Here is a 26,438-nt window from a genome sequence, read left to right on the forward strand (position 1 = left end):
TACTCAGATAACATTCTTGTAGTAGTAATATTCATTTTCTTGTGTAGAGAATGTTCTGCCAGCTTGCTGAAGACCTACAAATTAATAATAACACATTCACATTTGTATTTGTTTCTCTTAGGAAAAAACATACAAATATTGATTTAGGGAAAGTGTGTGGGGTTTTTTGTTGTTGTTCTATACCATAAGTTTGAGTTGGAGAATACTGACATTATAGGATTACAGACATGTGTAGCTTGTTGTTGATTTGATATTGGAATAATTTGCCATTTTCTTTACACAATATCTTTTTGCACCCATGCAATTGAAATTAAATTCTTAGTGTGATGTTCAGGGAATACCACTGGTTGGATTCCCCTCCAGTGTTTCTTCTAATCCTTTCCAAAACAGAGGTAATTATGTGTCATCTACGAGGAATTTGTAATACAGCTCACTATGCCCCTTGAGGATCTTTCTTAAGTCATATGTATGTGAGGCCTGGAAAAATCATGTCCTCACATGGTTATATTTCAATATTAGGAACATCATGATGATACAGCTGTGCCTTTGTTCCTTTGTGTTCCTGTCTGACTTGGGCTCTGGCCTAGAAGCGATGTCGTGTCAGAATATGCCAGATTGGTTGTTTCTCAAAGCAGGGCTATGAAGAAATTCTTGCCAGTGTGTGAAAGTTACAGTTGGAAAAGCTTGTTGATGATGGTTGTTTTGTTGTGGTTTTTTTTGGGGTTTTTTTGGGGTTTTTTTGTTTTTTTTTTTTTTTGTTTTTTTTTTCTCCCTCATGTTCTTTTGTATCAGGAAGTTACAGGAATAGTTTGTCAAGAGAAGCCTTCATGGCAATTGTACCCCCCACATCTGCAGACCTGGGCATGGCTCCAACCTGTGTTCACTCCTGGTTTGTGCAGGTGGCCCTTTGCCTGTAAAGGTTCTACAGGTGACCTTATGCTTCTCAGAACCAAGAACCTTAAATATTGCAGATGTGGCAGGACCAATCTTCCGGGCCCTCTGAGCCACATCCTAAAATTCAGGACTGCCAGACAGCCAGCTTGTCCCTCAGTGCACCACAGGAGAAGGGTGCTGTGTGCTTTTAACAGGGGGAAGTGACAGTGACTCCCAGGACTGCTCGCTGTTGGGGCTCAGGGCTAGGCCAAAGGGTGTAACTTCAAGATGGGATGAAATGTGTAATGTCAACTTCAGTAGCATCTGATAAATGACTCCTTCTTACAGTGGGTGTTTATCCTGCATAAGCACAGCCCCTCTGCTGAATGTGGGACACAGTGCCAACATGGAAACTGTGCCTGGAAGCCTTGTAGCCCAGGGGAAACAGGCTGGCAGCCTTTCCTGTGGTTCTTCGCTGCTGAGGTTTCAAGTGGTGCTGCTTCTCTTTCTCTGTCCTGAGATCCGTGCCCTGCGGTCCATGTTTAATCCACCTGATGTTCTCCACTTTAGTTGCCCAGGCTGTGGCTCGTATTTTAACATCACCTGTACACTGTAAGTTGTAGTGCCAAGACTTAGCATGCAGAAGTTTTAGTGAGTCCCCACAGAACGTAAGATTTGCCGGAATCATGCAATGTTAGCACATGCTAAATTTGTGCATTCTCAATTACCTTCTGTTGCTTATTTGTTTTGATGAGTTTGGAGTTGTTAGGGGATCAAGCTTGTGCCTGCAAATAGAACTGGCTGAGACTTTCTTTAGAATTCAAAACCAAAATATGAGATTTTGATGTTATCACCTGTCTGACTTTTGGTAAAACTCCCCAATCTCACTGTAAAAGGGAATTTTAAGAGGGAATTTTGCCAGCAACTGGCTAAGACATACAAGTCATATATGAGGAACTGGTGCTGCCTGACAAATCCTTCTCATCACCAATGATCCTTGGACTCCTTTAAGGCAGCTGGGCCCCATGAAAGCAGCTTTGTGGCACTCCCAAAGCAAGTGAGGCTTGACACGCACTGTTTGATCAGAAGGAACCACCTATTGCCACATCGTTCCTGTGCACCCTCACTTCCGGCCCCCTTCTCTGACACAAGAGACATGTGGTCAGAGCATGTTTGGGAGACAGGAACTTCTAATTCTGGCTCTGGCACTTTCTTCCTTGTGATGTGAAAGCAGCTCTCAGGGCACTTAAAAGGAGTTTTTAAAAAACAGCCTCTAATTAGGGTGCCCACACGTGGGTATGCAGACAGAGGCACCTCATTTTCAGAAGTGAATATCTGTGAATCCTTTTATTCTCAGCTGGAATTGTGGATACTGAACATTGAGTAGTCAGGGCAAATTGTTCTTCAGTAGGCTTGTGCATGAACTGTGTTGCAGAAGTTTCTGAGCATTAGGAAACTAATGAGAAGTGCTACTATAAAGTGCTGTTCTCAATAGCAACTGCATTTTCATACTGTGATGCCTTGTGAGATGTGAATTTGAGAAGAAGAGGAGGAGAAATTAAGAAAAATAATCTAAAAATATGGTACAGAAAAGTAGAGTCTACAGAGTATGTAACTTACAAAGAATGTTGGGAAAATAGGAAGCTTTCATTTCTTTGAAAACCCCCAAAGCTCTGTAGTCTCATAAGACTGAAAATAACTTCATGTTCTTTGCTGATGCTTTAAGATATAATGTCTGCTTCTCCATCTTCCCTCTCCCTTTTCTGCTCTCAGGAGACCACTTTCTCCAGAAGTGGGTTTTGAGATTTGGGAATACTTGCTAAGAAAGATGGGACATGTCAGAACATTTCTCAGCTGTCTTAGAGCCAGACCTCAGAACAGTATTTTCATTTTTGAGACCCTTCCTCAGCTGTGGCTCGAAGAAGCATCACAAATGAGGCTTATGAAGCATCAATGCCATTTCAAGACAGTTGTATGTTTTTATAAGGAACAAGCAGATTTATTTTGAAAGCAACCAGCCTACAGAATATTGTTCCAAATAAATTAAGATATAGGGTGTCATAACTGGTATTTTGGTCTGCTGTTAGCTGTTGGAGCCTGAGTACTTTGGTCTGTGCTGTTTGCATTGTACTAAAGAGTAGCTGAGTTTCATTCTGCCTGCTATCCCCAGGGCCCTCATGAAGAAGAGATTCATATCTCATGAGATTACCCCACTGAGCAAAGAAATGTAATAAATAATATTATCTTTTAGTTCTGTCAAGTATAGTAGCTCTCAGAGCCTTTCAAGGCGGTGTCAGCAGGGGCTGGAGCCTGCATCAGTGTGTGAAAAGGCATCCTTTACAAGAACAATACTGCAGAATGAAGCCAACTGGAGCCTAATGGGTGGTAGAAAAGAGTGAGCCTTCTTTTCCCCTCCCTAATGCAAGCCTGCAGGGGTTTATTTTCCAGCAGGTGTGAGCCTTGGAGCAAATCAGCCTGCTGGAATTCTTCTACAACAGGAGCTCCTAGGAAATCAGTGTACTTGTAGTAAGGATCTTATTTGGGAACCAATTAGAGCTTGTGTTGGATGTTTTTCTTTGGGAGTTTTAATGAACCCATAACACAGAAGTACTGGAAATAAAAGATTTTGCAGTAGTTTCTGTTAGAAAACCATGGGCTACCCAATTCCTTCCACAGTACAATACAATGCTTCAAAAGACAGCAAAGGTTGTTATCATAACTTAGTCATGTGTGAAGAGCCAGGAGAGCTAAAATCAGTTAAATAATTTTATTATGCTGTAACGTTGGGAAGAAATATTCCCCAGAACAATTGTTCTTCCCTGTTCTGCAGAAAATTCTGCAAAAACCCACTTGAAATGTGTCTGTCAATGCAAACTAACTCAGGCAGCTACTCAGCAGTAAATTTCAGATTCTTGCATTATCATTACAGAGGAAAAACTCCCTTTTCTTTTTACTTGTCCACCAATCCTTTCACCCAATGCCTTTAACATATTTCTATAATTAAATTTCATATCATATCTCTGAAATATGTTGTCACATTTGATCATACGTCATCTAAAAACATCACAGATACTCCTTGTCATAGCATACAATTTCCAGGCTTTGGCAGGGCTGTACAATAACCTCACAATTATGTGTTGTGCCCTATTCCCTATCGGGTGCTAGGACTTGGTTTCTGTTTCAGTTAACCCTTTAGTACACTCCAAACTGGCAGTATCGAAGAATAAAGCATAATACTGTCCTGAGAAATGGAAGAAGACTAGGCATAAGCTTAGAGAAATCAAAGTTGAAGTTCTCCTGACAAGGGGTTTCTGGTTAGGATTTTTTATAGTGCCAGTGTAATAGGAATACAGCTTTGTTTTGGCATGATATTGCAAGTCCTGTTTCCACCTTAAGATACTGAACTGTTGCATGCTAGTCTTTCAAAGCTGATAAGAAGAAATGAAGACTGTGTTTACAGCTACAATGCATTGTATGTACCTGGAACCGTTCTTAGCTCTGGATCAGGCAATTAAAGATCTTTTTAACTTCCAGTCTTCAAAAGGCAATGGAGATTTTTTTACTTTCTATTAGAAATTATACTAAAATACGAAGCATATCTAAAAGGCTATTATGAACAAACAAATAAGCAAACTAGATGGGAATAGGAATGGAGTTTCAGGATGTCATTATAGGGTGCTCATACAGGATTTTTATGACTCTTTCCACCAGAAGAAACTCACCAGACCACAGAAAAGAAAGAATTAGCGCTATTTTATGTAATGTTATTTACTCTTTCATGTTTTGTGGGACCTCATTAGAAGGATGAGAGATGAGTTCCAGCAGTGATGTGTGCTAATAATGGGCCATACAAATGAGATTATAATAAGAGAATCCTGGATGATACATAAGGAATTATAGCCAGGAGTCCCTATCTAAAAGCAGGCATATACGCAGTGAAACTAGGAGCTTGGTAAGTCTTTGTAGGAGAGGATCCTACAAGTGAAACTCACCAAGCCTAAAAATTTGTGGCAATCCAAAAAGAAAAGCAAAATCCAAAAGTCCTGAATCTTATTCTCTGAATTATTGTAGGCTTATTTTCATTCTTTTAGAACTTTGTCCTTGAAATACCTTTTGGGAAAAACTTTCCATTGAAACAGTGTTAATTACCAAAAAAGGTTTGGAGAAAAAAAAAACAGATTTACTGCATTTGGGTTATGAGACATTAGAAAAATGCAGTTTGTCTCCAAAGTAGGTTGTCCTGAATCCCCTGGCCATATGTGATGCTCAAAGTGTGAAAAGAAGTAACTTTGGACTTTGGATGTCAGGACTGATGATTTTGCATTTTAAAGTAGCTGTCTCTTTTAAGCTTTCCTGAAGAACCCATGAATTCCAATAATTTTTTTCTATTGCACATGTACACTTCCATTGTTATTTAAACAGGGAGACTTTCCTTTGGGTTCAGTTTTCAGGGATATACATTTTTTACAGGCGTAAATTAAAAACTATGAATCCTCCCCAGGAAACCCATGGAGCTTGAGAGTTGCTTAAAAGTAAACTCTTGCGGAAGAGTTTTCTTTGAACAGTTGGGCCATAATGTCTGATATATGTGAAGCATTTCACAGAACTGCAAAAGGCAAAAGACACTATTAAAAGACATGATAAAAGTGAGGAAAAAGCTGTGTCTACTGCTACTACACAACAACTTCTTATCTATGTTTCCAGTGGGTGCCAATCTCTAAAGATAGGTGTACTACACAGCTGCTAGTTCTGGCCAGTGTACTTTTGGTGTCTGCATTGTCAGGGAATATAAATATTCCAAAGAATAGAAAGGTGTCCCGTGTGATGGGCAACCCAGCATATCAAACAGCTATGCAGTACAATGGCTGCTGTTACTGTGTTGTAACTTCTGTGCTCTACAAACCCATGACATAGAAACCTTCAAAACAAATACTAATAGAAAGCTATTTACACAGAGGCAAGATGATTGTAACTTGTTTTGAGGTTTTTAGGTGACTTATACTTTCCTTAACAAGTGCCAATGATTGCCACCCCTGGTAACTTCCTAGGAAAAAACAGCAAATGTGTATTTTTGTCTTTTATGTAGATGATTATTTAGGAATATATTTAAGTGTGCACCAAATGTACTGTTAATGCTAAGTTAAGGCTACAAATATTTTAATTCTATCAAAATGCATTTTAAGAGAAAGATAGTTTTAAAGCTTGTGAGCATTTTGTACTGACATTTAATTTTAATTTCCAGGAGAAATTGTAAGTGCATAGCAGCCATAACAACAAACTGGGTGGCAGGCCTGCCAGGACTGGAGTGAGGATGAAGCAACACAGTCCAGTGTTTTTTAAAGATGGGATTGAAATTGGCTAGGAAAAGCTGTCCAGCCTGGGAGCTGCAGAAGGGAACACAGCAGGTATGGGACTGGGGCTGGCTGAAAAACTAGGGGAAGGTGGGAACTGTTTGGCATCAGAATCAAGAGGATGAAAGAGATAGGGAAAAAAAACCAAACAGAAAGAAGAGAAAAATGCAACTGTCTGAGCAAATACATTGAGTCAAAGAGGTGTGTAGGGAATATGAAATAAGGAAATGGCCACCAGGCTGGGAGCTGGGGCAGGGAATAGGTGAGAACTTGCAGATCTAGAGTGCAAAGGTTGGTTGGAGGTTCAACAAGTTAAAGAAGAGAGATGGATCTGATTGAGAACAGGAAGGGAGAACTGGGTCTGGGAGGAGAGGAAAGAAAGGAGGAGTCAGGTGAAGGCTGTAGATAAATAAAGGTAGTCTTTTATACTCCTTCCATCACCAAAATGTCAGAGTAGCTTTTAGATAAAACTAATAACAACCCTGGTTTTCCCTGGGTGGTAGGAGAGGACTTTTATCTGTTGACTAAGTAATTTGGATGTTTAGTTTGTGCTTTTGGGGGGATAGGAAAGAAATATTTCTTCTTTGATCAGAGACCCTTTGGAGTTTGGTGACAAATCGTGCCTGTCTTTTGTAGTGGGAAGCCTTTCTCAAATGATTCTGGAAGATTACCTGCAGTGTTGCTTGAAAACAACCATACTCTGATAATACTCTGGACTCCCTTTTTATTTCTTTTTTGGTCCAGTTAACCTCAAAAAAGGCAAACTTCATCTGCTCTGCTGTGTTTTGTTTGGCTTGTAATGTGTGCTGTTGCAAAGGGAAGCAGCTGCTGCAGTTGTTTGTAGATGTTCCTGCAGTCTCTGATGTCACTGGGGTTGATCTGGTAGCTCTCCCTCCAACTGGGCCAGTGCATTATGCTGGCATTGGAAGCTGACCAGGAGCTATTTGGAAAGGGCCAAAGCAACAGCATGTTAGTTTTGCTTGTTTTGTGTTTCATTTTGTTTGGTTTGGTTTTTTTTTTTTTTGGTTTGGTTTTTTTTGGGGTTTTGTTTTGTTTTGTTTTTTTTTTCTTTGTTTTTTTGTTTTTGTAACATTTTGAAACAGTGTTTTTGGCTTTATATAATAGTTGCAATTAATGCACCTTGATGGGATAAGTGCCTGCCTTCCTCTGCCCGGAGTCTCCCAGGCAAGATGAGTCTCCCAACAAGAGAAAGGTGAAAGAGATTATTTTGAAAAATGTCTGCTACTTGGACAGCCCAAAGGCGTACAAGCAGTGGAAATCTGCCTCTTTTTTGTTGAATGAGGGCTGTCTACTTTCTGTGAAAGGTGCTGAAAACAACTTCTGATTTGAATGTTCCTCTTTTCTATTCATTATCATTTGAGTCTTCTTTGGCTCCAATCTGCACCAGCTGTTTTCCACCCTAATCTTCTTTCCTATAGCAATCTGGCCACGTTTGCAACAGCGGTGGTTACGCTGGGTGAGGATGAAGTACTGCAGTTGTCCTTGGCGTGTTATTGCCAGCTAAACCAGTGGAATCTCATTAGGTTAGATTTCTTCATGGCCGCTTATGGATGCCTTAGGGTGGAAGATGCCTGTGGTCTGCAGAGATAAAGGCCTTCGGGAAGGAGGAGCAAAGGCTTATCGGTGCTGCCAGTGAAAGATGAGCGTCTGGAGTCTTTTAGAGTTGGGCCAGCTCTTTCTGTGCTGTTCTGTAGGCACTCAAATAGCATTTGTGGTAAAGCTCAAAGGGCCGTACCTGTTCCTGCAGCCCTGGAAAAGCACGGGTTTAATGGCATTAATCAACGAGGACGAAACGAAGGTGCAAAACCTGATAATACTGGAATAGTTTTTCCTTCTCTGGGCTTTCCCTGTATTCCGCTGTGGGCAGTGGGCAGACAATACCCTGTAGTCCTGCCTGCGGCTTTCCTCATACGTTTGAAACCAGCCAGAGCTGCCAGCGGCAGGGCGGGAGCAGCGCTGCGGCCCTTCAGGAGACACAAGAGCTAGCTGGCCGCCGAGTTCCGGGAGGAAAGCACGGGCTGGCCGTGGGAGGGGGCAGCGCCGGGGCCGGGACAGCCGCGCGCCCCGCCCCGCCTGGCGTCATGGAATTCCAGGCGGCTCCCGCCAATGGCGGCGGGGGCACGTCCGGTGCCACCCGCGGCAGCCCCGGCGCGGGATGGGGAGGGGGGGGTTCGGGCCCCGCAGGTGACCTCGGGGCTCGGTCACGCCCGGCCGCCAGGGAGGGCCGCCGCCGGGGAGCGCGGCGGAGCAGCTCCTCCTGCGGGGGAAGGGCGCGGGAACAGCCGGACGGAGAGCGCTGGAAGCGCGGCCGCTTCCTCCGCACCCCCGGGAGCGGGCAGAGCTAAAGCTGCCAGGGACAACCTATGGATTATTAACCTCCAGGCAGCTTCTTGCGGCTGGGAACTGGTGCTGCCCTCTTTTAACTTTTCCAGCTGCTCATCGTGGGATGTGTGTGTTGTGTGGGGAATTGATGCCAATTTCGGTGCCTGGCTTTTAGAGTTAATTGAGCATTTGCAAATGCTCAATTATTGTATGATACTGAACAGCTCAGAGTTCACTTCAGACTGTCCAGTAAGGTGCTTTCTCTCATAATACTATATTCTCTCAATATACTATATTATATATATATATATACTATTATATTATATACAATATAATATATTTCTCTCAAATACTATAAACAGATAAATCAATCCACCGATATTTCTGTAAGTATAAATAAAATCCTTTGTGTTTTCTTTTTCCTGACAGCCACCTCTCATAAACTCACCGTAGGGTCAGAGGTGTATGTGTGGCATGTCTGGTCATGTCTGTGTCATGCAGCCTGTTGTTTTTATCTGAGCACTAATGCAGACTATATCTATTTTAGCAGGGTGTTCTGCCCACGATAACACTCTCTTTCTTGTCAGGTTTGATTAGCCCCAAGTGAATGCTCACATAGCTAAACCACTTCTGCAGCTGGAGGTAGTTTGGATGTCTCCACACAGAGCTGCATTACATCATCATCCGTAATAAAGATTTTGCAAATCAAATATGGCTCCTTCTAATGCCTAAATGACAGACAAGATGGTGGCACCAGTTTGTGTGAGCAGAGGATCTGACTCTGTAGTTGAGATGCGCTTAAGACAATTGCTAGTGACTGTTCATTTGTATTAGAGTGCAGCTTACTTTTCCCCAGGGCATTTTGATCCTGACATTAATAGAAAATAAAGAGCAAATTTTCTCAGTAAACATCATGGCAGCTGATACAACCAGTTGGAGTCTGCTGGTGATGACAGTGCTAAACTTACCATTGCTTTTCCAAAAGCTGCATCTCAAACTCCAAACAGTGGGACAGCAATGATGCGGGAAATGAGGGTCCTCTTCCTTCCCTAACAGTAGATTTTCCTTGTGAATCATTGTGCCTGCAGCGTGTTTCTGAGACAGAAGTATCCCCAGCAGTCCCCTCCTGGCACTCAGCTCTCATTTTAGAGAACAAGTATGGCCCTTCCAAAGCAGATCCTTGCTGGGTGGGCTCTGATGGGCCAGCTTACAGGGAGAAATTTTGGTTTGTTTCTATGTAAAGAAAAAACCCACAGAATCAGTTAGGTTGGAAAAGACCTCTAAGATCATCGAGTCCAGCCTTTGTCCAAACACCACTTGCCAACTAGACCATGGCACTAAGTTCCATGTCCAGTGTTTCCTTAAACACATCCAGGGGACAGTAACTCCACCACCTCCCAGGGCAGCCTGTTCCAATGTCCAGTCAGCCTTTCAATGAAGAAATTCCTTCTAATGTCCAAGCTAAACCTCCCTTGGTGCACTTAGAGGCCATCTCCTCTTGTCCTGTCACTGGTTGCCTGGGAGAAGAGGCCAATCCCCACCTGGCTACAGCCTTTTTTTCAGGGAGTTGAAGAGAGCAATAAGGTCACTCCTGAGCCTCCTTTTCTCCTGGATAAACACCCCAGCTCCCTCAGCAGCTCGTTGTAAGATGAATGCTCCAGACCCTTCCCCAGCTCCGTTGCCCTTCTCTGGACACGCTCCAGCACCTCCACGTCCTTCCTGTAGTGAGGGGCCCAGAACGGGACGCATCACTCAACGTGTGGCCTCACCAACGCCGAGTACCGGGGGGAACATCACTCCCCTAGCCCTGCTGGCCACAGGGTGACCCCCCAACCGGAAAGAACCCACCCAAAACCCAACAGGACCAAGTGCGGCGGACGAGGCCGTGCCTCGCGGCGGGGGTGGCGGCCGAGCCCGCGCGGCTGCGGCCGGGGGGACGCGGGGACAGGGAATCCCCTCGCGCGCGCGTGCCTTTTGTGTTTGTACACACGGGGCGGGGGCGGGGCCGCGGGCGGGGCCGCGCCTTCCCTCCATTGTGCGCCATTGGCGGGCGCGCGGGCCGGGGCGGGGCCGGCGCGCGGGGGGCGGGGTGGCGCGCGGGGCCGGCCCTCGCCAGTCAGCCATCTTTCAATTGTGCTCCGAGCCGCCGCCAGCGCCAGCCGCAGCAGCTCCGGCTCCTCCTGCGCCCGCCCGCCTGCCCGCCCTCCATCCCTCCCTCCCTCCCTCCCGCACGGCAGCCGCGCTCGCCCAGCGGACGGGGTAAGTCTGGCGCCGCGCCCGCCGCCCCCCGCGCCCCGACACCCACCGCCGCTGCCCCCCGAGCCTCCCCACAAACTTTTGGGGGGCTCGGGAGGCGGCGGCGGCTCGGGTTCCCCTCGGTCGCGTCGCCTTCCCGGCGCAGCCGGAGCGGCTCCCTCCGCCGGCACCCCCGGCCCCGCTTCGCGCGGTCGTTGCCCCCCTCTGCTCCCCTCGCCCCCGCTCCAGACCCCCACCAGCGGCCTCCCCAGCCCCTTAGGTGCCTCCTCAGCCCGACATCCCCCGGATTGGGGCTGGGAAGCGGTCGCAAAGGGGAGCCGCTCGCCAGCCCAGGGTAACTCTCCTGCCTTCCTTCCTCTGCTCCCCACAGTTGTTGCTCAGCTTCACCATCTTGTCTCTTTTCTCTGGTCACCGACCATATTTTTTTTCCTATTGCATAAAAAACAATAAAAAGGAAAAGAAATTCGCCGAAGGAACGACCCAAACGCAACGCAATTTTTTGGTTTTCGAGTGCAAACTTTTCCTCTGCCTCCCCCTGCATCTGTACCCGCATGGTTTGGAGTTCCTGGCGATATTTTTGGCGTTATTTTTTGCAATTTATTTTTTCCTCCTTTGCGAAAGGACTAGGGCTGCGTTTCGTGATTGTTTCCATTTTGTTCTGGCTCTGGGAGCTGAGTTTGCCTGTGAGAGGCGCTTGGGAGCGAGGCAGCTCTTGGGGAAGCAGTTACACAGAAAGAGAAAGACGGCACCCAAAAAACAACCCCCCGAAAACAAAGTTTGTTGCTTTCTCGCACTTTATCCGGCCCCTTTCCTTTTCGCACGATAAACGCCGGGCTGCCTGCGGTTGCGGCGGGTCGGGGAGCGCGGGCGGGCGGCGGCGAGCGCCGGGCAGCCCGGGGAGGGCCGGCGGGGGCTGCCGCTCCGCCGGCCCCCGCTCCGCAATTTCGGAGGAGGTTTTCCGGCGGGTGGGAGCGGCGGGTCGGTGCCAGCCCCCCGATGTTTGCCGGGCGGTATTTGCAAACACTTGGCAGGTGACGGGCGGCCGGCGGGGGGGAGGCGACAGCCGCCTCTCCGCGCCTGCTGCCGTGCGGCTCGCTCGGCTTCAGCCGCCGCCGCCGCTTTGATATTGAATTCGTGAGCAAAAAAAGCTGTATTTTAATATTCCGCGATCGGCAGGCGTTTAATTTCTAATTTAATTTTTTCCTTTTTTGGTGTGGGTGTTTTTTTATTTTTTTTTTACTGGCCGTCGGAGGCGTTCGGCCGCCGCGGGCTGAGCGCTCGGGGCTGGCGGGGCAGGGACGCGTTGCGCGGGACGGGGGCCGCGCTGCCGCCCGCCCCGGGGGCAGGTGCCGCGGGGGGCGCACGCCGAGCGGGGCGACCACCTCCCCCCTGCCCCGCCTGCCCACGTTCCTCCCGGCAGGTGTAAGGCAGCGACGTCGGCAGGAGCATGGCCCGTACCAAGCAGACCGCCCGCAAGTCCACCGGTGGCAAGGCGCCCCGCAAGCAGCTCGCCACCAAAGCCGCCCGCAAGAGCGCGCCCTCCACTGGCGGGGTGAAGAAGCCGCACCGCTACAGGTAACGCAGCGCCGCGCAGAGGCGGCCGCGGGGCGCTACCGGGCAACCTCCCCCCCCCCACCACCAATCTTCTCCCCCCCACCCCGGGGACCGATAGGGCGGGGGCCGCTTCTCCCCGCCTCCTCCGCGCTCCGCTCCCCGAGGCCACCCGCCTGCCGGCAGAATAACCAAAAAAAAAAAAAAAAACAAAAAAAACCCAAAAAACCCAAAACCAAAAAACCACCGAAAAGAAAACAAGCGCGGGTCCCCGCCAGCCGCAAAAATAACCAGAAATTCCCAGGGCGGCACCGATCCCGACGTTTGTCATCAGCCCTTTTCCGGGCGTTCCGGTGCTGGTGACTACAAAACCGACACCCCTCCCGCCGCGGCGGACGCGGCTCGGCGCTTCTTTTAAATTTTTATAATTCTGTACTCGCGGTTATCTAGAGGCCGCAGCAGGGCTGCGCCTCCGCCGCCGCCAAGTTTATTGTTACCGGCGCGCTCCGCGCTCCCTCGCGGGGCTGGATCCGCCGGCGGCGGCGCTGGGCGGGCGCGGGGCCCTGCAGGGCGTGGAGCCGCCGCCAGAGGGAGCCGCGCACCCGTGGATGCGCCGGGGCTCCCGCACCGCCCCGCGCGCCCGTCCCGAATCCCGGCCTTGGGACTGCCGGGCCGGAGCGGAGTCGGCGGCAGAGATGTTACACAGCCCCCGAGTCCTGACCTCTTCCTCGGTGCAGAGCGGCAGCAGTCGTGCTTCAGCTTGGAGGATGGTTTTGGGCTAGGTCTGGGTATTCCTTGGGGGAAACATGGAAGGGGAAGAAGTGGATTTAGAAAAGGGGACTTAATTGAGAAGTCCAAGAGGGGATTTATTAATGGATCGAGGAGTCTGAAGAGGATGGAGCCAGGTTCTTCTCAGTGGTGCCAAGCAACAGAATGAGGCAAAGGGCAGAAACCGATGGACAGGAAATTCCACCTGAACATGAGGAAGAACTTTGCTGTGAAGGTGACTGAGCATTGCAACAGATTGCCCAGAGTGGTTGTGGAGTCGTCTTCCTTGGAGATTACCAAAAGCCATCTGGACACAATCCTGAGAAACAATCTCTGGGATGACCCTGTTTGAGCAAGGAGGTTGGGCCAGGTGACCCATTGTGGTCCCTTCCCTGTGGTCACCTGACCCACTCTGTGATTCTTGCTCTAGGTGTGAGGCAGAATTCATCAATTGGGAGAAAAGTAATAAAGCTGGAGCAGGAAAAGACAAAGCTTCCACAGAAATAACTGTGGTATTGTTTCACAAATGGACATCATGTTTGCAAACATATGTTGCTATTCTGAATTTGTCATTCTGACACCAAAACTAACGTGGGGAAATACACTGGATACTTTTGACTGAAAATATAATAGGGAATATAAATTTTGTTGGTTCTATGAATGTTGACAGTAGAGAAGAAGAACCAATTTCCCTTAAAATCAGGGATTCCTGTCAGGCCCCTCAGGGGTACCTTTGGTACAGCTGAACTTGGGGCAGCTCTGTGGTTTGCCACATCTGCACTGAGCTGTGTTGCTGTCAGTTGGACAGCACATGTTGGCCAACTCTTCCCTTGGTGAAGTCAGGCCTTGGGAGTCCGCCTGAGGGATCCCTGCTGAAGCCAGTGGAAGTTGGCACAGACTGGTGCTGAGAAGACAGTGACCCTTTGCCAGCGGAACTGATTTTGTACTGTAAATGCTGGGACTCTCCTAGGGGAAACGGAAGTGTATGGTGCTTGGTTTAGTCTGGAGGATGGACCCCTATTTTTAAGGTGATGCAGAATATGTTTTCAATATGAAGTATTTTTATTTTCATTGTATTTAATTTTAATAGGCCGGGTACTGTGGCTCTGCGTGAAATCAGGCGCTATCAAAAGTCCACCGAACTTTTGATCCGCAAACTTCCCTTCCAGCGTCTGGTGCGTGAAATTGCTCAGGACTTCAAGACAGATCTGCGCTTCCAGAGCGCTGCCATCGGTGCTTTGCAGGTGAGCCTGGCGGGGCTCCCGGGCGGGCTGTGCTGCCGGGGCAGCGCTGGGAGTGCCCCCAGCCGGGATACACCGGAGCCCCGCCCTGCTCCCCCATTGGCCAGCCTGTTTCTAGGGTTAGTTTGGGCTGCCTCTGATTGGTGGGACTGCCGCGGTGGGCGTGGCCCGCACCGGTGGGGAGGGATGCGCACCTGAGCCTTGCCTTGCCCAGGGGGTCCTGGGGATGCCTGTGGGTGCCATAGGATCAAACAGCGCAGGGACGGCTCAGCTGCTCCTTACAGAGCCTGTAAGTGCTTTTGTGGGTGGTGCTTTGGGTTTGGGTTTTTTAAAACAGCCCCTCAATTTGTTAGAACAGTGCTTAATATGCTCAAGAAAAACACATTTCCTCCACCTTTGAGCTCCGCAGTTGGAGAGGGAACATTTTGTAAAGCAGATTCAGGGGTTTCCTAATGAGGAGGTCTTGGTGTCCTTAAATGCCCGCTAAAGAAGAACAGCCCAATAAGCCACATCTAAACACAGTTAGGGAAGTAGTTGCTTTCCTAGGATGTAGTTGATGCTGAGCACATTTTAAAAATATATCAGTTATATAACTTATTTAGATTTTACAGAGAGAAAAATATTAATTGCTCTTTCCGGCTCAAATTCCTGAATCTAACTTAGGACCCCCCATAAGACTCAGTTCTTATCATGGGGACATCTCCCTCTTGTGATAAAAGACACTCCTGATTAAAGATAGCTGTTGAAAGATTGTTCCAGAATGTATCTGTAATTGCAGTCTGTCTGACATGCAGACGAAATGGTCTCTTTCTAGTTAATGACTTCCACTTGATAAGGGGCCAAGATGTTTGCCATGAGAGCCCATAAACTTGGGCATATGTTTAGCTTCAAAAGGTGCCTCTGTGTGTTTGCAGAGTTGCTGCCTTTGCTTTTAGTTATTCTTTGTGGTAGTTATTAAATCCTGAGGTTTATCTGTGTGTCTCTTTATCTAGAACTGCCTATTAAAATTTAGTAACTAATACACTTTCAGAAAGTTCCTGGTTTTGCATTAAGGATTTGTTGGTATAGAACCTGGTCACATCCAATTCCTAGTGGGATCTGCTTGCATATTTGAAAAAAGAAACCAACTCAAAAAAGTAGAATATTTTTTTTTATTAACCCGTTGGATACCGTGTTGTTTGTGCCAGCATGGATATTTGGTGAAGTGTCTTTTCACATAGTGATTTGACAAAACTTCATTAGGGAATCTCACATCCTACTGCAAATTAAATGACTTAGTAATACCACAGTCCTCATCTGCTGTAGTAAATACTGATTTTTTTGTATTGGATAACCTTATGTTTTTAAAGAGGATCTTTGAACCTAGTAAGTTGATTCCTGGAGTTCCTGGCAATGAAGTGGCTTATACAAGTTGTTCTCTTGTGTGTATTGTAGAAAGGGTGACCTCGCCCTCCTTTCTATAGTTGAGCCCCATCATTCCCACCTTCTCAGCCCAGGTGTGGCTGTGTCCAGTACTGGTACACTAAGATGCTTCCTAGGTGATTGATAGGTGTTAGAATTCCATGTGTTCCAAAAGTGTTTAAACAATTACCACTGCTGTGCTGGGCTTAGCAGCAGCTAACTTAATGTGAGTCAGGTGAATATTTAGGTCCAGCTGAGCATCTGACTACTCAGAGTCCTGTGTGCAGCTGCTCAGTAACAGGGAAAACCCCTGTGGTCAGCGTTGTTCTTGTGCTGCCCCTGGTTCTCTCAGGTGTGAGGTGAGAACTGTCTGTGATAGTGGGGCCAGGGCTGTGTCCCCAGATGGGCGGGAAGAAAGTACAGGAGCAGGACACCTCTCTGATGGCAACTCCCTGACTGATGTGTTGGTTTTGATGGTTCAAGGAGCTCCTGAACTAAAGGAATTATCTTATTTCTAGTAGTTCTCAGTAGATTTTTTTTCTGCTAATTTTTGACTTAAGCCACCTCTTCAGTATCTGTGGACAGAGCTATGTGCCTGAACTGTGTGTTCGGAAGAAATACATGTTCTTCTTTTCCCTGGCACCTGCCAATTTCACCTGATGCTTAGTGACTCTTACTCTGGAAGAGGCAGCAAACAAGTCCCTCAAACAGTGTAACCCAGCCTTTGAAAAGAGAATTTCCTAAACAAACTAACCTGTTAATAATGTAACCCCTTCCTGTCTCATGAGAGTCCCATGGGAGTATTAGTTCTGTTGTGCTCTGGAGGATGTCCTTACCAAATGGCAGCAGTACGTTACTTTAAACATAGAATATTATAAGAAAGTGGAGGTTTTTCATTTCTGAAAATCTAAAACTTTTGATATTTGTGAGTAATAAAGATCAAAACCTCAACTTAATGCCATGTTACACTGTACTTTTAATTCTGAACTATGAGTCTTTTTTTTGCTGGTGCTCAGAGAGTGAAAATGTTCTTACCTCTTTTTCTTCCACACTAGGAGGCAAGTGAAGCCTACTTGGTTGGCCTGTTTGAAGACACCAACCTGTGTGCTATCCATGCCAAACGTGTCACAATCATGCCAAAAGATATCCAGCTAGCACGCCGCATACGTGGGGAGCGTGCCTAAAACCTCACCACGATGGGTTTGTCATTCTCGAAGCAAAATCTTCTTCCTGTTATTGGTAGTAATGAACGTTAGATATTTTTTCCATGGGGTTAAAAGGTACCTTAAGTATATGGTTGCAAGTGGAAAAATAGGGGACAGAATTGGGTATTGGCAAGTTTTCTTTCCATTTTCATTTGTGTGTGGATTTTTAATATAAACAAGGGGACATAAAAACAAACAATGTGGTCAAAAAATAAAAACATGAATTGTTGAAACTTGTTCACCAAAACAACTTTATAAAAAAAATAAATAAACCTGACAAATTTTTCTGGACAATGCCAGCATTTGGATTTTTTTAAACAAGTAAATTTCTTATCAATGGTAACTAAATGGTGTTTGTAGCATTTTTATCATACAGTAGATTCCATCCACTCACTATACTTTTCTAACTGAGTTGTCCTACATGCAAGTACATGTTTTTAATGTTGTCTGTCTTCTGTGCTGTTCCTGTAAGTTTGCTATTAAAATACATTAAATGATGCCTGCTTTTAGTCTTGATTTTTAAATATTACACATGGGTTACATTGATTCAAAAGTGATCAGCCTTCCCTCCCCTTTTGCTCTTCAATGCATGGCCTAATTCCTTGGGGCAGATGTAGGAAATGCTGGGGGTACTGCCTTGCCTGAAGTAGTGTATATGTGAGGTTCTTTTAAGAGTGTAAAATTGGTCTGCATAAAAGCAAGTTTGGTGTGTATTAGTACCAGGTAAAGTCTGGAGCTGAACTGAGCTCTCTAAGCTACAGTGCTAAGAAGCAGCAATTTGTTATTTAGATTCCTTTCTTACTTGATTTTGTGCTGAATTTGGAAGCATTTCTGATTTTTCTGGTTTTTTAGTATGGTATAAATGGTGGAATGTAGTGGTTTGGGTTTTTCTGTTTAGGGGTTTTATTTTTTTGGGTGTTTTTTGTTGTGTTTTTTTTTCCCTTTTTCACTCTGTTGGTTTCTTGTAGATGTTCCCTTTTTGGTTGACTACCTTTCTGTTTCTGTCACACCCTCTAGCATTTTTGAGAGCTTAGTCCACATGTGATTAATTTCAGCTTGTACACTCCAATCTAAAAGACACTTTTGTACCATTTTTGTTAAAATTCTTCACAGAAGCAGTACTTGGACAGGATCAGACATTTAAAACCTACTGGGTTTTTATATTCTCCCGCAATTGCTGATGAAAGTTCACATGAAGAAATTTACTGCTGAAATTCCGTCCTGTGAAAACCTGGTTTTAATTTTTCCCCTTGAAATTTGTTTAAGGGTTCTGGCAGACCAGTCTGGAAACGAGTTATGTGCTGTAGTTCTTGATAGCTCTTGCAGATAATGAAATGAGCTCCACAGAAAAAAACGTAGGCGGCGAACAGATTTCACCTCCATGCTAAGGCTCCTGCAGAGCTTATTTGCTGCTAACTTCTTTCGAGAGGTTGTGAGTGAGCTCTAAACATGAGTGAATTTGTCTGAAGATTTCCAAAGAGGATTAATAGAGATAAATTATCTGCTTTGGTATCTTGAACAGAGAGCCAAAAATTACAGAATAAATCACATTATTCATAACTTGCTCGGCTTTGGTAATGAATGCTGTCTGCCAGGGTTGTGCAAAGTAAAGTCTATTTAAATGGAGTAGCTTGTCACAGGCAAGACTAATGCTAGACAAAATGTGATCACATCCTTTTGATGCCAAGCAGTTCATAGCTATCAACTGAATTAAGGAAGACTTGTCTTGGAGCACGCAGAACAACAGAAATATAAAAGGTGAGCAACTGAGATTCAACTGGTTTAAGATGTCACTTCTGTCTACTTGGTAACAAGCCTGTTAAACTTGCTATCAATGCATTTCAATATAATTAACTACTTGTTTTGTCCTGTACTTCAGAATTCTGTTTCACCTATCAGTCAGCAGTGCTGCAAGCACCTACACAAGCAGGCAATTAGGCTGGGAGTTTTTATTAAATAATCTGGAACTGAAGCATAGATAAGGAACTTAGGGTTTTCTTTCTTAGGAGTATTAGGAAACCAAATCTTGAAATTTTGGTACTCAAATGAAATACTGAGCTCTTTCCCTTTGAGAGAACTGGGGTGAGGAATATCCCAGTTTAACTGACAGTGCAGTTAAATTGTTCAAGGCAGAGGAAATCCTAATAGAAGATGAGGGGATCAGGAATCTGAGCAGATGACATTTTAGTGTGCAGTGCTTTGACTCCAGCTTAGGGATAAACTTCACCTATTTGAAAGTTGTGGTCCTAGAGATGCCAGGTGAATCCTTTTAGTGATTAGCTGTCTGTGCCTGTATCAATGCCAAGAAACTTCTAAAATAGTTTATATCTTTTCCCCTCCTTCCCCCCAATACCAGTTTTGCTGTTTCCTGGGTAATGCAGCTACAGCTGAGATTTTGAATACCAGAAACAAATTCTGGTCCTGTGGAATATTTTAACTGTACTGAGTGAAGGGATGGATGTCAAGTGGCTCCTTGTTAGTAACAGTCATGTTCAGAAATTGAACATCTCTTTAAGACTGTTGATGTATGTCCACAGCCCAATTTCTGAATTATTTTGGTGAAGTCCTTTATAATGTGTATGCAATAAGTTGGTTTTTAGGGCTCTGTTTTATATTTCTATTTTAACAGCTGTATTTACTTGCCGTTTCCTCCAGAGTTAATACAAAATCTCATTTTAAGTTGGTTGCTTTGTATCAGCAACACAAAAAGCCAACTTGCTTACCAGAGCCAAAAATTAATGTAGTGGGAAATAATTTCAGACACAAGATCAGTCCCTCTTATGTGGCTTTATCAAATTCAATGAGCAGTTCTTGAGAGCTTGACTAAGAGGGAGCTTAAACCCAGCATTTCAGATTTTATTTAGGAAAGTAACTTGCTGAATATAAAGTAACTAATATTAGTGCACCTATGTTTTAGTGTTGCATCTCTGGGCCGTGTTCTTCCAGCCCTTTATCCCACCTGTCAGTAGCTATTATGTGATCCTAATCCAGGCACCACTTCCACTTTTCAAAGTGACTGAAACCAGTATGCCTCACATCCATACTCCCTGTGCCACCATTTTTGGTCTATTAGCCAGAACTGGACTCTGCATATCCACTTGCTCTGAAGATCTAGAGCTTAACTTTAAGATTCAAGGTTTAATAAAATACAGGCAATGTTCTGGTCAAATATTTTGTTCACTGTGATTTTATTTCTTGCTCTGGCAAAAAAAAACAAAAAAAAAAACAAAAAAAAAAACCACATGACTTTTCTTGGCCTTCATAGGAGTAAGAACTTAATAACAATTTTCATATAACTTGGTTTCAAAGGCTGGAATTAAGAGGGGGAATTCTAGTGTCAAGATAGTTGTTGGGTTCTTTTTGCCCCTGGTCCAGCTCAGGAGGATATTGGGGAGCTGCTTGCTCAGCTTTTACTTGTGTCTTACTCACATGCGTAATGAATCATCCTCAGTGACAAGATGTTTTTGCACTAAGTGGATGTTGCAGACCTGTTTGTGGCAGGTTGGCCTTTAAGTATTTTGTTGAACAGAAAGCCACTGTTTATCTATTCCTTTTATTTTAATCTGTGAGGAGATTTTGATCTTTTGACCTTGGTAACACAATGTCAAAAAGATAGCTGAGTGTGTAAAAAGCTTTACATCTGTAAATAGTAGTGTTAAAAAGGGATTGTTAGGACTGTATGGGCTTATAGGATCTTAATATAAGCTTTCTGATTGCCTTCCTGGGAATATTACCTGTTACATGACCACAACGAAATAAATATACAAGAAATCACTTACTTTAAATGAAGAGACTTGCCTAATTCTGAGAATGGCTGCAAATGCTGAGGCTCAGGAATACTCTCAGCTGCAGCACACCTAGGCTGAAGCTTTCTGCTTTTTCCTTGATGGTGATCCTCACTGTCCCTCTGCAGCAGTAACACCAAAGATCAGGACACTGGGGTAAAATCCCACAGAAAGCAAGGTTGGGGTCAAAGGCAGGGTGTGTGTGCTCTCCAAGTCAACATCATAGTTGCTCTTCAGTGGGAAATAAGCCTGGATTTTCTGTCCATCTCTCTTCCGAACACGTTTGTAGGCTTATATGTAGCTCGTGGTTTGAGATGTGCTCTCACATCCTCTGCTGTTTTGTCCCCTGCCAGCAGCATCCCCCTCATCTCCTTCTGCAGGGAGGCTATTACACACAGCAGGGTCTCAAGCAGCAGGGGTGCTTTATGTTACTGAAAGCTCCTGTGATGCCAGAAAGATTCAAGAAGTAAAAAAAAAAAAAAAAAAAAAAAAAAAAAAAAAAAAATCCATACAGCTCTGCTGGAAACTACTTGTGTCTCCCAATGAGAGACACAACTGAGGGTTGTCACGACTGAGGGCTCTTGCCCTGCTCCCTTGAGAGGAGCTGCCCTCACCTCCTCTTTGTGTTCATGTATGTGCTGTTTCATGGAGGCATCCCAAGCAAAACCCAACTGGAAAATGTTGCCTCTACACCCCAGAGTGAGTGAGAGCTAATCCCATGTGCCTCGGTGATAAATGCTGGCCCTTGGGTTTGCCCTACCACTCTTTGCTCCTGAGCAGTTGCTCTCCGCTCCCACCAACCTAGATTTGCAAGAAATTGTGTGATTTCAGCTACTTTAGTTTTCCTCAGCATCTGTTGAGTTGGTGAGGGATAAATTCTCTCTTCTGCCTTCTCTGGTGCCTGCTTTGAGGAGAGGCTGAGACAACACCTCAGTCATCATGAGGCGAGAGAGGTTCCTTTCTTTTCCGCGGACGGGAGGAGCAGGAAGCCTGAAGGAACAGTACTGCCAGTCCTGCTCGGGCCCCCCTCTCCCGATGCATCAGTACCTGGCAGCTGAGCCCCTGTCAGGCAGCCTGTGGCTGGGAAGGCTGCCAGGTGAACACATGGGCACGGATGCCGGCCGTGAGGAGAGCGAGCAGGAGCCGGGCATGGCAGGATGGGCGTCCCAGCTGGAAGCGGCCCCAGGAGCGGTCACTGCGTGTCCCTGCGTCTGGAGCCTGGAGCCGCTCCAAGCGGCCTCAGCGGCGGCTCATTCGAGGCACGGCAGGGCTGCCAGGTCAGGCGTGCAGATCCCTGCCTCCTCGGGCTTTGGCTTGGCCGTGCAGCGGGGCAGGGAGCTGGCAGGAGCGGCACGAGTTCCTGCGCTGCCTCGCTGCCCTGCTTTACCCAGAGGGGCTGTGGATGGGTGGTGGCTTTTCCTTCGTGCCTCCTGCCATCTGCACCCCGCTGGGCCGGGGATGGGGGCCGGGGAAGGTGCTCAGAGGAGGGAAGACTTCTCCAGCAGATCCTGGGGGTGTGGGCAGCGTTTGGAGCTCGGGGAGCCAGGCTGATGCCAGCACTGCTCTCCCTGGAGGACGGGGTGGGAGCTGGGACTTCACCAGGCAGATGTGAGCAACAGGAGCAGTGCCAAGCGTTGGTTTGAGGGATCCTGCTGTGGATGGATGCACTCTCTTCCTGGCATGGTTGCGGTCTGCTGTTCCAGGAGGGTTTTGCCGTGTTCCCAGGGCATGGCCTGAGCCGTGGTTTGCAGTGCTGACTCTCGGAGCAGTCGCTGAAGTGACACAAGGGAGCTGTGACTTGCTCCTGACTGGACTGCAGCTGAGCTGGGTGGGGAGCTCAGGTGTTTCCTGAGAGAGCGCAGCACCAGCGAGGGAAAGCGCTACTCGGTGTGGGGACGTGCAGCAGCTGTTGGCTCCCTCCAGCCCCCTCTTCAGGTCTGTGTGTGCAAAAAAATGAGCAGGAGCGTTTTTCTTTGCATTGCTGAGGAAGAGGAACTCATCTAGTGGATCAGGGCTAGGGGCTTTTATGGTGATGCCATCCCCATACCCAAGAGAAAGAAATCCTTTCTCCCTCCCCTTCCCAGGGACATGAAATGCTTTAAAATTATGGTATTTGTCCTTGTTTTGAAGGGTGGAGCTGGCTCTTTGATAAAACCTCCAGCTCTGCTGTGCAGTTCAAGCCTAGTGGAGTTGAGAGATGTTTTCTGCCTGGTGTCATCTTGAAGCCTCGCAGACACTGAATCCCTCTAGAGGAGGGCACATCTGTTCAGGAATCTGATCTCATTTCTGCCTTATAGGTTCTCCAGCTAAATGGACCATTTGCTTTCATGAAAGTAATTGCTTTGAATGCTGTGGAAAAGAGAAGCCAAAGCCACAGACAGCATCTAACCTCGCTGGTGTTTATTCAATAAATTAATAAACACTAACAGGGTAGCACTCAAGTTCACAACACACAGCCGATTTTTAAGCCGTCCTGGGTACTGCTAGAAGAGCACACAGTGCAGCAGCTACTCTCTGTAATGTGAAAACCCTGGCTGTGGGTGCAGACAGGGGTTACAGTGCACCCAGGAGCATCGTGGAGCCGGGGCATAGCAGCTCCATAGAAACACATCTGCTGCCCTGCCGTGGAGGAGCTGCTCTGGCTCCACTGCTGCTGCTGCTGGCACTGAATTGTCCCCCTGGTCTGCCTTCCCTGAGCCTCAAGAGATGCTGTAAAATACACCAGTGCTAACAGCAGGATGCTGTCGGCCTTGGCATGTTGTTCCTGAGGCTGCCCTGCCTTCCTGCTGCCCGGATGCTGTGCAGGCAGGGAATGTGCTCCCAGCAGGGAAGGAACACAGTGAGTCTGGGAAGCCTGGGTTGCTCAAACTCCGTGTCACGGTGACTTGTGTGCTCTCTCTGCATGTCAGAGAGCCATAATCCCCTTCTTGCCATAAATCTTCTCCTCTCCCCTGCTGCACCGCCCTGCCCCTCTCTGCACATCCATAGCCCTGCTCCCTGTAAAACAGGAGTACCACAACATTCCCTGTCTGAAAGGAGCAGAGAGTCTTCCCCATGCACAGGCTCCCTCTCCTGCCACTGCACCCACCCACAATAAAAATATACATATATTTACTGTAAATATATTATTGTGAATTGTATGTAATTATATATGTGCATCCTAAAATATAGAATAATAAGTTATTATTAAAGACAGATGCTTTTTTAAATGTTTAAATTATAATATATTTATCATAATTATATATTTAGGCATATTAAAAAACATTTCCTCAATCTCATACCAACGTCACAAGGGGAGAGGAATGGAGTATTACGATGGAAGGTTGCTGCTAGTTTTATATATATAGCTCTATAATTTTATTTTTCTATAGGGCTGTTAAAGGTAGGTTGCCCTAGGTTTACTTGTTAATATTGCCTTTTCTGTATTTTTTTTTTAAGTGGAAAAAGTCATGTGGATTCTTCAGAAAGAAGAAACATTTTTACTGATGCACAGTGTTTAAATGGCACCAACCAAAGTGTGGAGCTCACGTTCATCACCCAGGCCACAGCCACCAGGGGCCAGCCCAGGCTCTTTCTTTAGAGGCTGTGAAGGGTTGCAGTGTGGAGAACAGAGATTTCTCTCCCTCCCATGCATGAACCTGCTCTGACCTGCCCTCTCCTCACCTCCTCTGAGAGCCACCTTCACAGCCTTGAGACAGACATAGCACAGTTCTAATGATGACTTCTTTCTTGGGTTTCATTTAGTAAATATAAGAAAATTAATTTTGTTTCTCCAGCAGTCTTCCATCCTGGTGGGATTCCAGCATGTGCTCTGCAGAGCAGCTCAGACTCAGGGTGTTTGCCTCAGCCTCCAGCTCGCAGAGATGGTGTGTGAGGGAGATGAGGAATGGGGTGCAGTAAAGCCAGGGGCAGAACAAGTGTCCAGTTCCAACAGGCTTCTGGCTGGATTTGGGGTTGCACAAAGCTGTGGTTTCCCCTCAAGACAGCAAACCTGTGGGGTTGTGGGTTTTACTGCCAGATGGATGAAAATGGCTCCACTGTGTGCAGCTCACTTTAAGTGAAGTGAACAGGTAGCAGATAAGGTCCATTGTGAGCTGACTGGCACCACATGGAACTGCTTTTATTTAGCACCATGGTGCTACTGCTGTCCTCAGGATGCAGTGTGGTACTAATCACTTCTTCAGCTGGCCTAATTATGATGTGTTGGTGCTGAGTTGCAGCTGCTTTTATCCCAGCAACGTGGGCATTCACAGAGTACCTATGGCTGCATCCCATGAGTGCAGGGAGCTGCTGGACCAGGGTGCCAAATCTCAGCCCCTGGGTGAAACCTAGTAAGGTGCTGAGCTATAGCTTCGGGGTGAAGGCAGCCAAAATAAAATTAACCAAGCCTTTACCCACTGGTATTTATGCGATACCACAGTTGTGACCAGGGCTTCACACGCTGAGGAAGGGCACACTGGAAGTGTTTCCATATCAAATAAACTCAGGACCAAGTACAACAAACCACAGGGTGGAGCAAAAGTGTGATGGAGACTCAAACAAGTAAAAAATGAGGACTGGGGATGCAGTCAGCACTGGGAATAGACACCCAACTCTCTCTATGAGCCCAGGAACAGGATTTCCCTTCCAGCCTTGCCCCAAGAAAGACTTTCTCAACTCTTTTGGGCAAGTTACATCACTCCTGAATTTTTGTTTTCTCTCCTAAACATGAGGTTGCTGCTTTTATGCCTTTGCAGTGTGGCTGGGACAATTGTAACTGTTTGCAACATGCTCCAAAGAGCCACCAACCACTCAGTGAGATTTACCCAGGAGAGGAGTGGTTTAGCTCCTGAAATGCACCCTCCTCCCATTACAGGTCCTCTGAAAGCTGGAATCGATGCTCCACTGTTGGCAGAGCAGGAATTCAGGTGGGACCACAGAGGTCTCTCCTGGGAGGCTCAGAGAGGAGTGCATTACTACTGATTGAAATCAGCTTTCAGCAACATTGCTGAGCTCCCTGCTGCTTTAAATGCTTGCCTAGATGTTAATAATGAAGTTGTTCCATAGCTGAACAGATTCAAACAGTGGGAAATACACCCACCTTATTTAGAGGTGGCTAAATAAGCATATTTTATTTAATAAAATGTCATAACACTCTTTTGGCATTAGGCCTGTTCTTGGTGTCCCCTGTGCTGGTTCCTGTGTCTCTGTTGGATACAGGGCTGCCTGGTGCTGATATTGGCAGCCTTTTTTTTTTTTTTTTTTTTTTTTTTTTTTTTTTTTTTTTTTAATGAGGAACCAACATTTTTGACTGAGGATTTTGGCTCCACTTTGTGACTGCAATCAGCTAGTGACAGTTGAAGACTATGACATTAAAAATATATTTTTTAACTACAGTTAATTGATCCTCATGGGAAATTAGCATGCAATGGGCTGTTTGCTCTCTATTTATCACTCTGCTCTGCTGAATGAGCTTGGCTGTGCTGTCTGCTCCTGTATTTCCACTGTCATCCATGAATCCCCCTGTACCTTGGTGATGCCAGGCTTGCCTTTCAGAAGGCAGAGGCTTAACCCCAAGCTGGGACAGGCAGCACCCAGGTGCCACTGGAGGCCCTAGGCTGCTGGATGGTTTCAGACATTCTGTGGATGCTCTGCTTTCGTCTCCATCCCCATTTTTTCTTTCTG

At 46.3% G+C, this 26,438-nt stretch overlaps 2 protein-coding genes across 2 annotated transcripts; one reads left to right on the plus strand and one right to left on the minus strand.

Moving 5' to 3' along the window:
• Positions 1 to 6,034: 6,034 nt before the first annotated feature.
• Positions 6,035 to 10,601, minus strand: LOC128804932 (uncharacterized). The gene is made up of 3 exons (XM_053973278.1): positions 10,416 to 10,601; positions 7,981 to 8,318; positions 6,035 to 7,164 (listed from the first exon to the last, which is right to left on the minus strand). The coding sequence occupies exons 1-3, from the start codon at positions 10,599 to 10,601 to the stop codon at positions 6,975 to 6,977; spliced, it is 714 nt and encodes a 237-aa protein (XP_053829253.1). The 3' UTR covers positions 6,035 to 6,974.
• A 96-nt stretch (positions 10,602 to 10,697) lies between these two features.
• Positions 10,698 to 17,486, plus strand: LOC128805400 (histone H3.3A). The gene is made up of 4 exons (XM_053974059.1): positions 10,698 to 10,826; positions 12,244 to 12,398; positions 14,233 to 14,386; positions 16,840 to 17,486. Exons 2-4 carry the CDS (start codon positions 12,271 to 12,273, stop codon positions 16,966 to 16,968), a joined length of 411 nt encoding a protein of 136 aa, XP_053830034.1. The 5' UTR covers positions 10,698 to 10,826; positions 12,244 to 12,270; the 3' UTR covers positions 16,969 to 17,486.
• Positions 17,487 to 26,438: the final 8,952 nt, after the last annotated feature.

Source organism: Vidua macroura, chromosome 3 (genome assembly GCF_024509145.1).
Source record: "Vidua macroura isolate BioBank_ID:100142 chromosome 3, ASM2450914v1, whole genome shotgun sequence".
Lineage (NCBI taxonomy): Eukaryota > Metazoa > Chordata > Aves > Passeriformes > Viduidae > Vidua > Vidua macroura.